We start from the raw sequence: 14,654 nt of genomic DNA, 5'->3' as shown, positions 1-14,654 counted from the left end.
ACATATTGGGAATTTCACAAGAAAAACAATGATGTGCTTGGTTTTAATGTAACTTTATTCTTTCATGAGTTATTTACAAGTTTCTGATCACTTATAAAATGTTTTCATTGTGCTGCCCATTGTGTTGGATTGTCAATGCAACCCTCTTCCCCCACTCTTCACACACTGATAGCAACACTGCAGGTGAAATGCTAGCACAGGCTTCCAGTATCCGTAGTTTCAGGTGCTGCACATCTCGTATCTTCACAGCATAGACAATTGCCTTTAGATGACCCCAAAGATAAAAGTCTAAGGGGGTCAGATCGGGAGACCCTAGGGGCCATTCAACTGGCCCACGACGACCAATCCACTTTCCAGGAAACTGTTCATCTAGGAATGCTCGGACTTGACACCCATAATGTGGTGGTGCACCATCTTGCTGGAAAAACTCAGGGAACGTGCCAGTTTCAGTTCATAAAGAAGGAAACACATAATCATGTAGGCCACTGGATATGCGAAATTGCTACATGATGATGTGTTTCCCTCTTTATGCACTGCACCCATCTTGAAACGTTTCCCCCCTCACATATACTAATGTGCCACAAACAGGAAGTTAATATCACCAACCATTCCCATTTTATTAAGGTGTATCCATATAAATGGCCCACCCTGTACATTGTCATAATTCATAATCCCCGCCGGAACACGGGAGCTCTGATTGGTGGATAGCTATTGACCAATCAGAGCTCCCCTCTCCCGGCGGCTGGGATTATGAATTATGACAGCTGTATATAGAAGCCGGTGGAAGCGCAGTGTGGCAGATCACTCTCCTGCGATCTGCATTTATTAACTATACAAACCGGCGGTACATGCGTCTACACTGCGCTGCCCGTGGGCTCCTATATACAGTTCTTATAATTCATAATCCCCGCTGGGAGAGGGTAGCTCTGATTGGTGGATAGCTATTGACCAATCAGGGCTCCCGTGTTCCGGCGGCGGGATTATGAATTATGACAGTGTATACAAGAGCCGGCGGCAGCACAGTTTAGCCCCTTTTGTATAGTTAATAAATGTGGATAGCAGCGGGTCTCTGGATAATGACCTGCTGCGATCTGCACCTCAGCCCCTGGACTACAACTCCCATCATGGGCAGAGTCTGTCCATGATGGGAGTAGCAGTCCTTACTGTGTCAAAAAAGTCACTTTGGTACATGTCCTCTGAGGTGCTGTATATTTGCGCAAGAAAATGCTGTTTGCACATTTTTTTGCGCACAAAAAACGCAATTAGTAAATTTGATTCTACAGTAGAAAGTGCTCTATGGTAAACTTAACCGTAGACAATGGGATGAAAAATTCTATCAAAATTTGTGTAAAAAAAGACGCAAAACAGCTCTATATACAATGATAAATTCCCCCCTGAGACTCACCTGAATGTATAACTGCCACATACTGTGCCCCGGTATAATACTGGCACACATTGTGCCCCTGAATAAATACTTCCACATGCTGTATACCTAAATAGAAAGCTGTCAAACACTGTGCCCCTGATATAATACTGCCACACACCGTGCCCCTGAGTATAATACTGCCACAAATTGTGCCCCTGATTATAATGCTACCTCACACTGTGCCCCTGAGTATAAAACTACCACATGCTGGGCCCCCAAATATTATATTGCCACTGTGCCCTGAAGCAAATTATACCTCTGTGTCAGGACCAGGTTTTTTTTTGTTTTTGCACTTTCATTTTTTCCTCCTCACCTTTAAAAAATCATAACTCTTTCAGTTTTGCACCTAAAAATCCATATGATGGCTTATTTTTTGCGCCACCAATTCTACTATGTAATGACATCAGTCATTGTACCCAAAAATCTACGGCGAAACGGAAAAAAAAATCATTGTGAGACAAAATTGAAAAAAACGCCATTTCGTAAATTTTGAGGGCTTCCGTTTCTACATAGTACATTTTTCGGTAAAAATTACACCTTCTCTTTATTCTGTAGGTCCATAAGATTAAAATGATACCCTACTTTTATAGGTTTGATTTTGTCGTACTTCTAAAAAAAAATTATAACAGGAAAATTTATACATTTAAAATTGTCATCTTCTGACCCCTATAACTTTTTTAATTTTCCGCATATGAGGCGGTATGAGGGCTCATTTTTTGCACCGTGATCTGAAGTTTTTAGCGGTACCATTTTGTATTGATAGAACTTTTTGTTCGCTTTTTATTCATTTTTTCATTATATAAAAAGTGACCAAAAATACACTATTTTGGACTTTGGCATTTTTTTGCGCTTACGCCATTGACCATGCGGTTTAATTAACAATATAGTTTTATAATTCGGACATTTCCGCATGTGATGATACCATATATGTTTATTTTTATTTACACTTTTTTTTTATGGGAAAAGGGGGGTGATTCAAACTTTTATTAGGGGAGGGGTTAAATCACTTTTTTTTTTTTTTTGCAATGTTATAGCTCCCATAGGGGGCTATAACACTGCACACACTGATCTTTTTCATTGATCACTGGTTTCTCATAGGAAACCACTGATCGATGATTCTGCCGCTTGACTGTTCATACCTGCATCTAAGGTACTGAGCAATCATTCGGCGATCGGACACCAGGAGGCAATGTAGGAGACCCTCCTTGTGTTCCAGAGCTGTTCGGGATGCCGCAATTTCGCCGCGGACATCCCGAACAGCCCCCTGAGCTAGCCGGCAGTGATTTACTTTCACTTTAGACGCGGCGTCTAAAGGGTTAATAGCGCGCGGCACCGCGATAATTGCCGCTCTCTATTAGCCTCGGGTCCCGACCCGCACAACGTGGCCCCGCGTTATAGAAAGGAAAAGGACTCAGGACGTACCGGTACCTCCTTGGTCCTTAAGAGTAAAACAATGAATGAGGTCCCCCCCCATATGAACTCAGAAAACTACAACTGCAATCATGCAGATAGAAGAGCATAAGAGGAGCTCTAGTTTTGAAACAACTGTAGAGATAAAGGTTGGGAAATTCCTGTAATACACATACTTCCAGGGCCAGACTGGGAGCAAAAATAGGCCCGGGCATATTAGACTATCCGCATATTTTTTTTACGGTGGGGTTCGCAGAAGTCAGACACCTCACCTATTAAAATAAAATAGGCTGCATATTCTAAAATCACCTCAGTTTAAGTGGCTCTCTAGCTGTTACAAAGCTACAACTCCCATCATGCCTGCAAAGTTCAGGCATTATGGGAGTTTTGTAACAGTTGGACAGCCACAGATTGGGGAACAGTGTCACCCATCATCACTGCAGAAATGACAAGTGACTACAAAGCTGATGGAACATTCAGGAGAACACACAATGATATCAGTGACCTGAGTGATGTCTTCTCTGTTGTCTTTCTTTTTCTTCTTCCTCTGGTCTTTATCTTCTTTCAGCTCCATCTTCTCTGCAGAGTCTGATGCCTGCACATCATTGGTTACTTTGTTAGAAGATCCTCATCCTCTGTATGACAACAATAATCATTATAACCCTGCCAGATATCATGACCCCTAAAAATAATACTGCCAGACACTGTTTCCTCTGTCTGTCAGAATTTCACCTCTGTACTCCCCCCACACCCATTTTCCCCTCCTCCTGCAGACCCCTAAGGGCTTCTTCACACTGTGGACATTTAGTCGGTGGAATGTCCGCTTGCTGCAGGCACAGCTGAAGCCATTGGCAGTAGGACTGCATGGATGTGCGCCATTTCTATAGATGACAATACAGTCCGGTGGAATTCCACCAGCAGAATGGACGTCCACCCAAAGAACGAACATATTCGTTCTTTGGGTGTATGATTTATTCTGCTGGCAGAATTCCACTGTTGCGATTCCACAGTATGCTCAGAGCAGCAGAAAACCATTGAAAACATTTGGACTTTGCTGCAAGCAGATTTCCGCCAGAGGAATGTCCTCAATGTGGATGGGCCTTAAGTCCCCCCAGATCTCTAGGTCCTCTTCCAGACCCCATCTTTCCCCCCTACCCCCTCCTTCAGATCCCCCAGGCTCCTCTGCCCCCCTGACTCCTAAGTCCTCATCCAGACTCCTCTGCCCCCTAAGTCCTCCTCCGGACTCCTCTTCTCCCCTGACCCAGAAGTCCTCCTTCAGACTCCTCTTCTCCCCTGACCCAGAAGTCCTCCTCCAGACTCCTCTTCTCCCCTGACCCAGAAGTCCTCCTCCAGACTCCTGCCTGCCCTAACACTCCCAAGACCCCTGCATCATTCTTCTTTAAACTTTTCTGCCCCCCTCAGACCCCTCTGTCCCCTTCTGCCCTAATACCCCCCACCACCAAGACCCATGCATCATTCTTCTTTACACTTTTCTGGCCCAGACCCCTTTATCCCCTTCTTCCCTAACACCCCTCCCAAGACCCCTGCATCATTCTTTCCCCAGCCCCCTTTATCCCCTTCTGCCCTAACACCCCCCCCCCCCCCCAAGAACCCTGCATCATCTATATTTTCACTTTTATGCCCCCCCAGGACCACTTTATTCCCTTCTGCCCTAACATCCCCCCCAAGACCCCTGCATCATTCATATTTTCACTTTTATGCCCCCCCCAACCTCTTTTTTCCCTTCTGACCTAACACATCCCCCCCAAGACCCCATCATTGCATCATTCATACTTTCACTTTTATGGTGCTGGGTGCAGATGGCTAGCCCTGCGGACGTCCAGGTCCTGCTGCTTCTCTGTCCCAGGTCCCGCGCTGCTCCGCTGCTCTGGCCTCTTCTAGTTAGGTCTGCATCATAGGAGAAGCACTGGCTGGGCAGGGAGCACAGTGTTTCCTCGCTCCGGCAGCGCTCGGCTATTCATACATATAAATGCCAGGACAGCGGCCTGGATCTGGACCGCGGTCCTCCAGTTGAGTACAGCACTGTATAGTGTGAGTTAGGGGACAGAAGTCACTGATTGATCTATCACATGCTGCATTTAGCTAAGACTCAAAAACTTTGTGTCTGCAAAGTTTGGGCATCATGGGATATGTAGGCTGCATTAAAATAACCATATCAGAGGGGAAATAAGAATCAAGATGACAGATAACCCATACATAGCACATAAAACTGTTAAATAGTAACATATATATTATGATGCAATGCTGCACTATATAGATAAAGTAGATAGTCCCTTTAAGGTGAAAAACAATGACTCAAAGCCTTAACTGTTTGAGACAGAAAACCTGTGACACTAGCAACATACTTACCATATCTATCTATATATTTCATTATAGAGAGAAGAAAGAACTGCAAAAGATACTGGACAGAAAGAGACATAACAGCATCACTAAGGTCAAGTCACAAGAGCGCCACAAGAAGGAAGGGTCAGTAAAAGACTCAGTGAACATCCTCCATACTTGTTTGTCTACTACATTTCCTATTTTCCTTCCTTGTTATTCCATCTTCCATTTATCAAATCATATTTTCTGCAGAGAACTGACCGAGATCAACAGACGTCACATCAACGAGTCGGTGAACTTTATACGCAGTGTAAGTGACCATGGAGTGTGCTGTGAAGAGCTTGGCAATATGCATATATAAGAAAGTACATTAGGAGGATAAATGAGACTGCTCTTTTCAGCTTACTTTTCCATCATAGGAGATGTAATTTATGAGTGCGGCTTCAGTGATCATGAGCACAGGAGAAGTTTATCATGTCTAATAACTTTTCACAACCAATAGAATAAAGTCCTGTAAACATCACAGTAATTACATAAATACAAGTGGCCCCTTTATCTCTACATATAAAGTGATCTATTTGGAACTGAGGACAGTGACTACGTTTCAGCCTATAAATATAAAGCAAAAAGGTATAAACTAATACATTTATTTAGGAACATTTCAGCCTGGCCTTTACACCATAACATTGTGGGTTGATATTTGCAGTAATATTAAAGGACATCAATTACAGTTGCTGACATTACTTACTGCTCATCTGCATTACTTAATTGGAATGGGGACTTCTGAGCCACCTGCCTGGACATATCCAGTAAACATATCATTACAAAGGTCTAGCGTGGCTTGAAAATATGTTTTAGGGGATTTGGGTTGCCTGGCAACAGAGAACAAAAAATAAATGATATGTACTGTGTATTGGCTACCTAGTTGTGTATAGGTTAAGGAGCTCTAGTTTTTTTTTTTAAGAGCAACACGCTGATGTGCCTGAAATAAGACATCTTAGACACCAGAATATGAGTTTAAATGCATTGAACACACTTGATTGGGACTGAGGGGGAAGTTTTTATAGAGTTTTATAGGCCTTACAATGCTCTCTGGGGAAAAATTTGCAAGTCTTTTTTCCTCTTCCCTGTTGCCGCCTATTAAAAAAAAATGTCCTTTAAAAAATGTTTTTTCTCACTTTCTCTTCCACAACCTTCATATTTATACATATATTGCAGGCCACTCTGTCCCATTTAGACAATCTTCTTTAATGTCATTGGTCTCCAGCCCCCTCTCTCCTGTCCTGATTTTCTTAACTTATTTATGACCAGGTTAAAATTGACCTTTGATTTTGTCATAAATCAGCTTTGTTTGTTCAGGATAGATGAGATACGTGCTGGAGACAGAGCCATCAGGCCACTTCTCTGACAGATTTCACTGTGAACAAAACAAAGCACTGTATGTGAAAACATGGAGGCCAAAGAAGACTGACATTATTATAAAGAGCAATTAGAAATACACATTTTGCACCATAACAAGTACAATACAATAATAAAAAATACATCCAAAGGGGTCTGTAACCTTTAAACCTTTATATACTAAATTTGCCTCAAATGGTTTGTCTGTGAACAAGCATAGATGCTGGTCAGCACTGCTAAAAACTTGATTGGCTGTGTCCTCCCCAGTAGCAGTGTGATGGGTATGAATACCTTACGCTGCCTTGTTGACATCTGCTGATGTCAACAAGACTTGTCTATGTGTATGGGGGCACTGCGTGCATTGCTGTAAATGTAGATTTCTAGGAACACATTTAAGTTTATTATAGCAGATCAGGAATTAAAAGAAAATTAGTCTTGTTAGGATTAAAGGACATCTTCAGCAAAAGACAACTTATCTCCTATCCACAGGATAGGGGATAAGTGTTTGATCTCGGGGGGTCCGACCACTGGGACCCCTGCGATCTCCTGCACGGAGCCCCGGCTCTGCCGCGGCTCTCCCGTGCAGGAGGCGGGCCAGCCGCAGCATGACATCGCAGCCATCCCGCCTCCTCCATGTAGTTCTATGAGAAAGGCGGGAATGCAGCGTTCGTGTCTCTCCCATAGAGCTGTATGGGGAGGGGGTGTACCGTCGACCTCAGAGAGATCGACGCTATGCGCATTAGCCGCACACATAGAGCGGCAATACGGGCCCTGTTTGGGAGATCGCGGAGGGACATTTGCCAGACACTTATCCCTTATCCTGTGGATAGGGGATAAGTTGCCTTTTGCTGCAGATGTCCTTTAATAGGAGCTTGCCATTAGCATTGTTTTTACTTTATTTACTGTAATGAAAGAACATTTGTGTGTATTCAGTACAACAGTAGTCATCTCATTGATGGCCAGACAATTTTATAAATGCCCTTTACTTTGTAGTTAGAAGAAGCACAAAACAAGCGTCTAGAAAAGTTGCTTGCTGCTCACCAAGAGACATTGCAGAGAATAAAGGATGAGGAACCAAAGGTTAGTGATATGCCATACAGAACTGCTGGCAGCACTACCCTATTCTATCAATATCTGTTATTCTTATCAGCTGTCTGTCTTTCTTCTAGCTAATGGCCCAGTTAGAGGAGGAATGCCAAGCAGAGTTACGCCAGCTGCCCCAAGAAGTGCAACGATATCTGCAAGAGGATGGAGGCAGCAAGGGTGGGAGCAGCTCCAGACCCCCTTCTTCAACACAGAGTACCCCTACTTCTATCACAAGAGGCTGGGGGTCAGAACTTGTTGAAGGAGATTGTTTACAGACCCCAGAGGACTCAGATGATGAAGCCACTCGACTCTGACCCCTAAAAGTCTAGAACTTTTACAATACTTTCATATATATATATATATAGAGATGATCACCTCTTTTTTTTTTTAAAGAAGAAAAATTTATATTCACTAATATAGTATCCTCAGAATTTATTTTGACACTTGCTATAAATGGAGATGACCAAGCTGATGTGTTAATGGACCCAACTAAAATATAATAAGACTGCTATGGGACATCCCACAATTCACCTATACATTGTGAATTATAGAAATTCTTTCTGGAAAGAATTTTTCTTATATATTCACAGTTCTAATCAGAAGCAGATGATATGTGTGTACCCATGAATGATACTGTTTGTGCAATACTATGTATGAGTGTAAGAGACACTGTGTGCATGTGCTGTATGTGGTATGTATTAGTGGAGAGTGGGAGTCTGTCACCGTCTTATCCCATTTTATGTATTTTTTACACACATTTTATTTCTCTATTAAAATGGTCAGAAATCGAACTGTCTTTGTTGCATTCATGGTAGTAAACATCCACTTTCAAGAGAGCAAGGCAAATCTACAATACCAAAATACACATCTCAATGCTGAAAATAGTCCTGGCAAGAAGAAGAAACATTATTTCATAACAGCAAGATACGGTAAAGATGTATTTTGGCGCAAGCTTTTTTTAAACTCAAAGCTCATGCCAAAACAATTCTTGCTGTAGTTTGCTTTTATGGAATATTGTTTATTCTTCTTGCATCTGAACATGAGTGCTAGCACTTTTTTGAAACCTTGCTTTTCCACCAGCATCGGGCCCAGGCAGAAGCTCAACGTGTCATAGGCAAGACTGGCATTGTTTTTGAAAAAGAGATGCACACAAAATCTAATGTTCTAATTATTGTACTAGAATAATAGATTAATAATGGATCAAGATTCTGAGTTTTTTATTTATTTTCGTTTTTGACATTTAGCATTATTTTCAGTAAAAAAAGAACACACCATTCCACAGTCCACATTACATCAAATAGTATACAAAATGTCTTAATGCCTTTCCCATTTAGTTTTAAACTGTTCCTGAACGGTAATTGGTGTTTCCTGAATTAGACCCTTGTAGGTGGCCCTCAAAGACTTCATTGTGCTCTGTGCTTTCATAATATACTCAAAAAGATTGTGTTCCTATTAACAATTTATCTCTATCTCTAGTGTGTCTATCCGCTTCCCTCAATTGTAAATAGAAGAATTCCTTCTTCTCTCCAATACCAAATTCCCGTCTCAGTGCTTCAAGTGATCTCAACTCCCCTTGACAGTAGAGTTGTTCAACAAACTCAATTCCCCTTGTATCCAAACCTGTTTTTCTAAACCACTATTAAACTCAGTGAATTTATAATTACCTCAGATCTTTGTGCATCCAAAACTGTGTCGAATTTTACAAATACGTTTAACTTCATTCCATACCTTATAGTATATATCAAATATTGAGGAGAACATACTAAGGTGTTCATTCGGTTGTGATTCCAAAATTTCAAAGATACTACCATACTCCCTTGAATAAAAATCTATCAACTGTTCCATAATTCCATTCCTGCTACCCTGCTTTAAATCCTGTATTTTTTCATCTAAAAAATAAAATCTGAAGTTAGGCAATGCCCAAACTCCCTTACCCTCAGAAAGGGTAAGGGACGAATATTTTATTCTTACCCTGCCTCTTCCCCAGATCAATTTATTTAGGAGTGCCTCCAGCCCTTTAAACTAGGATTCAGGAACCCAAACTGGAGTTGCTCTAATAACATAAAGAATTTGGGGTAAAAAAATCATTTTCAGTGCCGCTACTCGATCTGCCTGGGATAGGGGGAGTTTATCCCATATACTAACTTTTTTTAAAATGTGTTCCCTTAACCTGTTAAGAACCAAGGGCATAAGAACCAAGGGCCTTTGATCCCTGGTACTTAAGGGCGGGCACCGGACCCGGGTGACGGCTGATTATCGATCAGCAGGAACCCCGCACAAATGCACAGGGGGGTCATCAGACACCCCCATGTCTGCGATCGGCGCAAATCGAGAGTGAATTCACACTTGCGATTTGCGCGATTCCAGGTCATTACGGGTCTATGGTGACCCGGTAACCCGGAATATAAGGGGGATCGCGGTTGTCTAAGACACCTACAATCCCCCTGAAGGGATAGGAGTGAGGTGACAGGGGTTTCACCCCTCCTATCCCTGCTATTGGGCATCTAGAAGCGACGTCCAATAGCAGATCGGGGGCGGGGGGGTTAACTTTCGTTTTCCTCGGCGCCGACGTCCTCATACCCTGCGGGCGAGGATGCGGGCAACGATCGGTGTCAGAGATCGGCGGGCGGCGATGTTGTGCAGATGGCTCCCTGGATCCGACAGAAGGCAGTAAGTTGCCTAGCAACATCTAGAGGGCTACAGTCTGAGACCACTATAAAGTGGTCTTTACACTGTTGCCCTCCAGATGTTGCAAAACTACAACTCTCAGCATGCCCAGACAGCTGTCATGCTGGGATTTGTAGTTTTGCAACAGCTGGAGGGCTAAAGTTTGGATATCACTGTGCAGTGAACTGTGGCCCTCTAGATCTTGCAAAACTACAACTCCCAGCATGCCCACATAGCAGTTTGCTGTTTGGGCATTCTGGGATTTGTAGTTTTGCAACATCTGGAGGGTCACAGTTTGAAGATCACTGTGCGGGGGTTTCTAAACTGTAGCCCTCCAGATGTTGCAAAACTGCAAATCCCAGCATGCCCAAACAGCTGTCTCGCCATGCTGGGAGTTGTAGTTGTGTACCTCCAGCTGTTGCATAACTACATCTCCCAGCATGCACTTCAGCGATCAGTACATGCTGGGAGTTGTAGTTTTGCAACAGCTGGAGGCACACTGGTTGGTAAATACTGAGTTAGGTAACAGAACCTAACTGAACCAGTGTGGCTCCAGCTGTTGCAAAAGTACAACTCCCAGCATGCACGGTCTGTCAGTGCATGCAGGGAGTTGTAGTTTTGAAACAGCTGGAGGTTTGCCCCCCCCCCCCCCCCCATGTGAATGTACAGGGTACATTCACACGGGCAGGTTTACAGTAAGTTTCCTGCTTAAAGTATGAGCTGCGGCAAATTTTTCACTGCAGGGCAAACTCCTAGCGGTAAGCTCACTGTAAACCTCCGCAAGTGCAAATGTACCCTAAAAACACTACACTACACTAACACATAATAAAGGGTTAAACACAACATATACACCCCTTACGCTGTCCCCCCCAATAAAAATGAAAAACGTATTGTACAGCAGTGTTTCCAAAACTGAGCCTCCAGCTGTTGCAAAACAACAACTCCCAGTATTTCCGGACAGCCACTGACTGTCCAGGCATGCTGGGAGTTTAGCATAAGCTGGAGGCACCCTGTTTGGGAATCACTGGCGTAGAATACCCCTATGTCCACCCCTATGCAATCCCTAATTTAGTCCTCAAATGCGCATGGTGCTCTCTCACTTCGGAGCCCTATCGTTTTTCAAAGAAACAGTTTAGTGCCACATATGGAGTATTTCCATACTCGGGAGAAATTGCACTACAAATTTTGGGGGGCTTTTTCTCCTTTTAACCCTTATGAAAAGGAAAAGTTGGGGTCTACACCAGCCTGTTAGTGTAAAAAAAATTAAAAAATTTATACTAAGATGCTGGTGTTGCCCTTTACTTTTTATTTTCACAAGAGGTAAAAGGAAAAAAAGACCCCCAAAATTTGTAACACAATTTCTCCTGAATACAGAAATACCCCATATGTGGGCTTAAAGTGCTCTGCGGGCGCACAACAAGGCTCAGGAGTGAGAGCGCACCATGTACATTTGAGGCATAAATTGGTGATTTGCACAGGGGTGGCTGATTTTACAGCGGTTCTGAAATAAACGCCAAAAAATAAATACCCACATGTGACCCCATTTTGGAAACTACACCCCTCATGGAGTGATATAGTGAACTTTAACACCCCACAGGTGTTTCACGAATTTTCATTAAAATTGGATGGGAAAATTTTAATTTTTCATTTTCACAAGGGAAAATAGGAAAAAAAGCCCCCCAAAATTTGTAACCCCATTTCTTCTGAGTAAGAACATACCCCATATGTGGATGTAAAGTGCTATGCTGTCGAACTACAATGCTCATAAGAGAAGGAGCGCCATTGGGATTTTGAAGAGAAAATTTGTCCGGAATTGAAGGTCACGTGTGTTTACAAAGCCCCCATAGGGCCAGAACAATGGACCCCCCCCCCCCCCCACATGTGACCCCATTTTGGAAACTACACCCCTCACGTAATGTAATAAGGGGTACAGTGAGCATTTACCTCCCACAGGTGTCTGACAGACTTTTGGAACAGTTTGCTCAGCCCACTGTTCCAAAGATCTGTCAAACACCAGTGGAGTGTGGGGGGGGGGGGGGGGTCCACTGTTCTGGCACCATGGGGGACTTTGTAAACGCACTTTGCCCCTGACTTCCATTCCAAACAAATTCCCTTTCCAAAAGCTCAAGGGCGCTCCTCCTCTTCTGAGCATTGTAGTGCGCCAGCAGAGCACTTGACGTCCACTTATGGGGTATTTCCATACTCAATTTTTACAAATAAATTACCATATAGAGTGGGCATGTGTAGAAATAACTTACTAAATATAACCAATACCCTATTTAAAATTTACCTTTTATTATATCTTATTAAAATATTACAATTTTTAAATCTCCAGCGATCTGCTGTATATATAGATAATTAATGATGCTCACATAAACCTGATAACCATATGTGTCAGAGGTATGTATACTTGGACAATAATATATATATAAATCACCAATACAATAAAGCAATAACGTTGGATGGCACTTACGTATTGTGGATTATGCTTTCTTTTCAGTCCTATGGGGGGAGACTGTCATAGGGTAAGATAGAGTTAGAATATTGCTCTGATGTATTCAATATTGATGATGTAATCTAACTGACACTCCTATTACAACAGATCCTCACCCTACCTAACAGCGGGGGAGGCGCCCCCACTTCAACCGTTGACTCTCCACTCCCTATAGCTGACTATAACCATAGTATACATGCATGACAATACAAAGCATTTCTTTAATGTATATAATGATGCATCATTATACAGCACATCTATGTGTACAAAAAGTGATAAATAATAAATAAATAAATAAATCCTTCACCAAATCATGAGATAATGGAACAAAAATAATTGAAGGATAAAATGTAAACCTTTAGAGTACCTCTACGCGTTTCCCCCCGGCAATAAGCTAGTACCCGGGGTTCCTCAGGAGGTTTTTACCAAAAAAAGGTTCTGTGCAGGAGCAAGTGGAGACAATGTCACAAAAAATCATTGACCCACAAGTATTTACTGCACAGGGAGGCATGCATACAATCAAACTGCATGCCACACTATATTCAGCCATTATGCCCATATTTATAGTAAGGATGATAACTCACATTGTGTTCACGTGTGATGCTGGCCAGCGTCTCCATGTGAGGCTCCAAACAACAATCGTCACTTCCGGGTATCAGCCGGAAGTGACGTAAATGATCCGTCGAGTGGAGCACATAGAAATGTCTCTATACGGGCAAAATTAATCAAATATGACAAATACCCTTAGTGAAAAGGACATATGGTACACTCGGTGTTCTTAATAGTGAATTATACCAATTTTTGAAATTATATTTCATAGATGGAAACCGGAAATGACGGATGCGTTCCACCAGTTCTTGTTAGGTGGAACGCAACTCATCTCATATCCTCCTGACCATGAATATGACGAGTGCGTTCCACCGGTTCTCTCCAGGTGGAGCGCAACTCGTCCACCTCATTTATAATTATAGATGTGTCCAGTGCGTCCCACCTAGACAGCAACTGGAACGCATACATGATGATACATCTATAAATTGGTTAGATCACATAAAAATTGTTATAACACAGAATATATTTAGTTTTGATTAAATATGGAGATAACATTTCCAAGAAATTGGGCAGACTGTTTTTTATATATATTATGTATATTACCATAGACAATGTTTAGGCTGGACAGAAGTTATAGAACTGTAAGAACCTCTAGTACAAAAGAGGAGAGAAGGGGAAAGAAACGAAAGAGAGGAATGAAGGAGAAATAAAATTCTTCCAATATTCTCTAAAAATACTAATACCCCACAGTTCATGATTACAACATTCCTGGACCTTAGAACCAGGATTTTTTGGCCAGTTTTCTTTTTCCCGCGGAACATATACAGACATGTTTGTTGCTCATTTTTATCCATTTCGTATAAAATGAAATGAAGTAATTTAAATAAATATTGCCAGTGTTCATTCAATAAAGCTCTGAAATGTCAATTGATCATTGAGTCCTTTAGGAAAGACGCAATCCATCCTAAAAATCCATTGTGTTTCTTTTCTCAACATGGCTCTATCCCAATCTCCACCCCTTGCATTTTTTCTTACCATCTCTATGACTTTAAAAGTAAGACACCTTGTGTCACCCTCATGATACTCCCAAGTATGACGTGCCACAGAGGTGTCCCTCCTATGTCTCACGTCACCAAGGTGTTCCCCCACTCTACGTCTCAGCTCCCTTCTTGTCTTGCCTACGTAGTTTTTGGGGCAGGGGCAGGAGATTAAATATATCAGACCAACGCTTCTACAATTGGCAAAATCTCGAATGAAATATGTTTTACCAGTTACGGCGCT

The 14,654-nt window shown here is 42.4% G+C and overlaps 1 protein-coding gene across 4 annotated transcripts in view; it reads left to right on the top strand.

Annotated features, from left to right (window-relative positions):
* PLCB3 (phospholipase C beta 3) overlaps positions 1-8,448 on the top strand; it is a 249,247-nt gene extending 240,799 nt beyond the window's left edge. For all 4 annotated transcript variants that reach the window (XM_056527175.1, XM_056527176.1, XM_056527177.1 and 1 more), the window contains exons 30-33: positions 5,234-5,323; positions 5,432-5,489; positions 7,571-7,657; positions 7,747-8,448. In XM_056527175.1, coding sequence (XP_056383150.1) covers positions 5,234-5,323; positions 5,432-5,489; positions 7,571-7,657; positions 7,747-7,977 — 466 coding nt within the window. In that variant the 3' untranslated portion in view covers positions 7,978-8,448. The remainder of the gene's footprint in view (positions 1-5,233; positions 5,324-5,431; positions 5,490-7,570; positions 7,658-7,746) is intronic.
* Positions 8,449-14,654: the final 6,206 nt, after the last annotated feature.

This window comes from Hyla sarda, chromosome 6 (assembly GCF_029499605.1).
Source record: "Hyla sarda isolate aHylSar1 chromosome 6, aHylSar1.hap1, whole genome shotgun sequence".
Taxonomy (NCBI): Eukaryota; Metazoa; Chordata; class Amphibia; order Anura; family Hylidae; genus Hyla; species Hyla sarda.
Note: the sequence above shows the minus strand (reverse complement) of the source record. Positions and strands in the feature narration are given on the sequence as shown.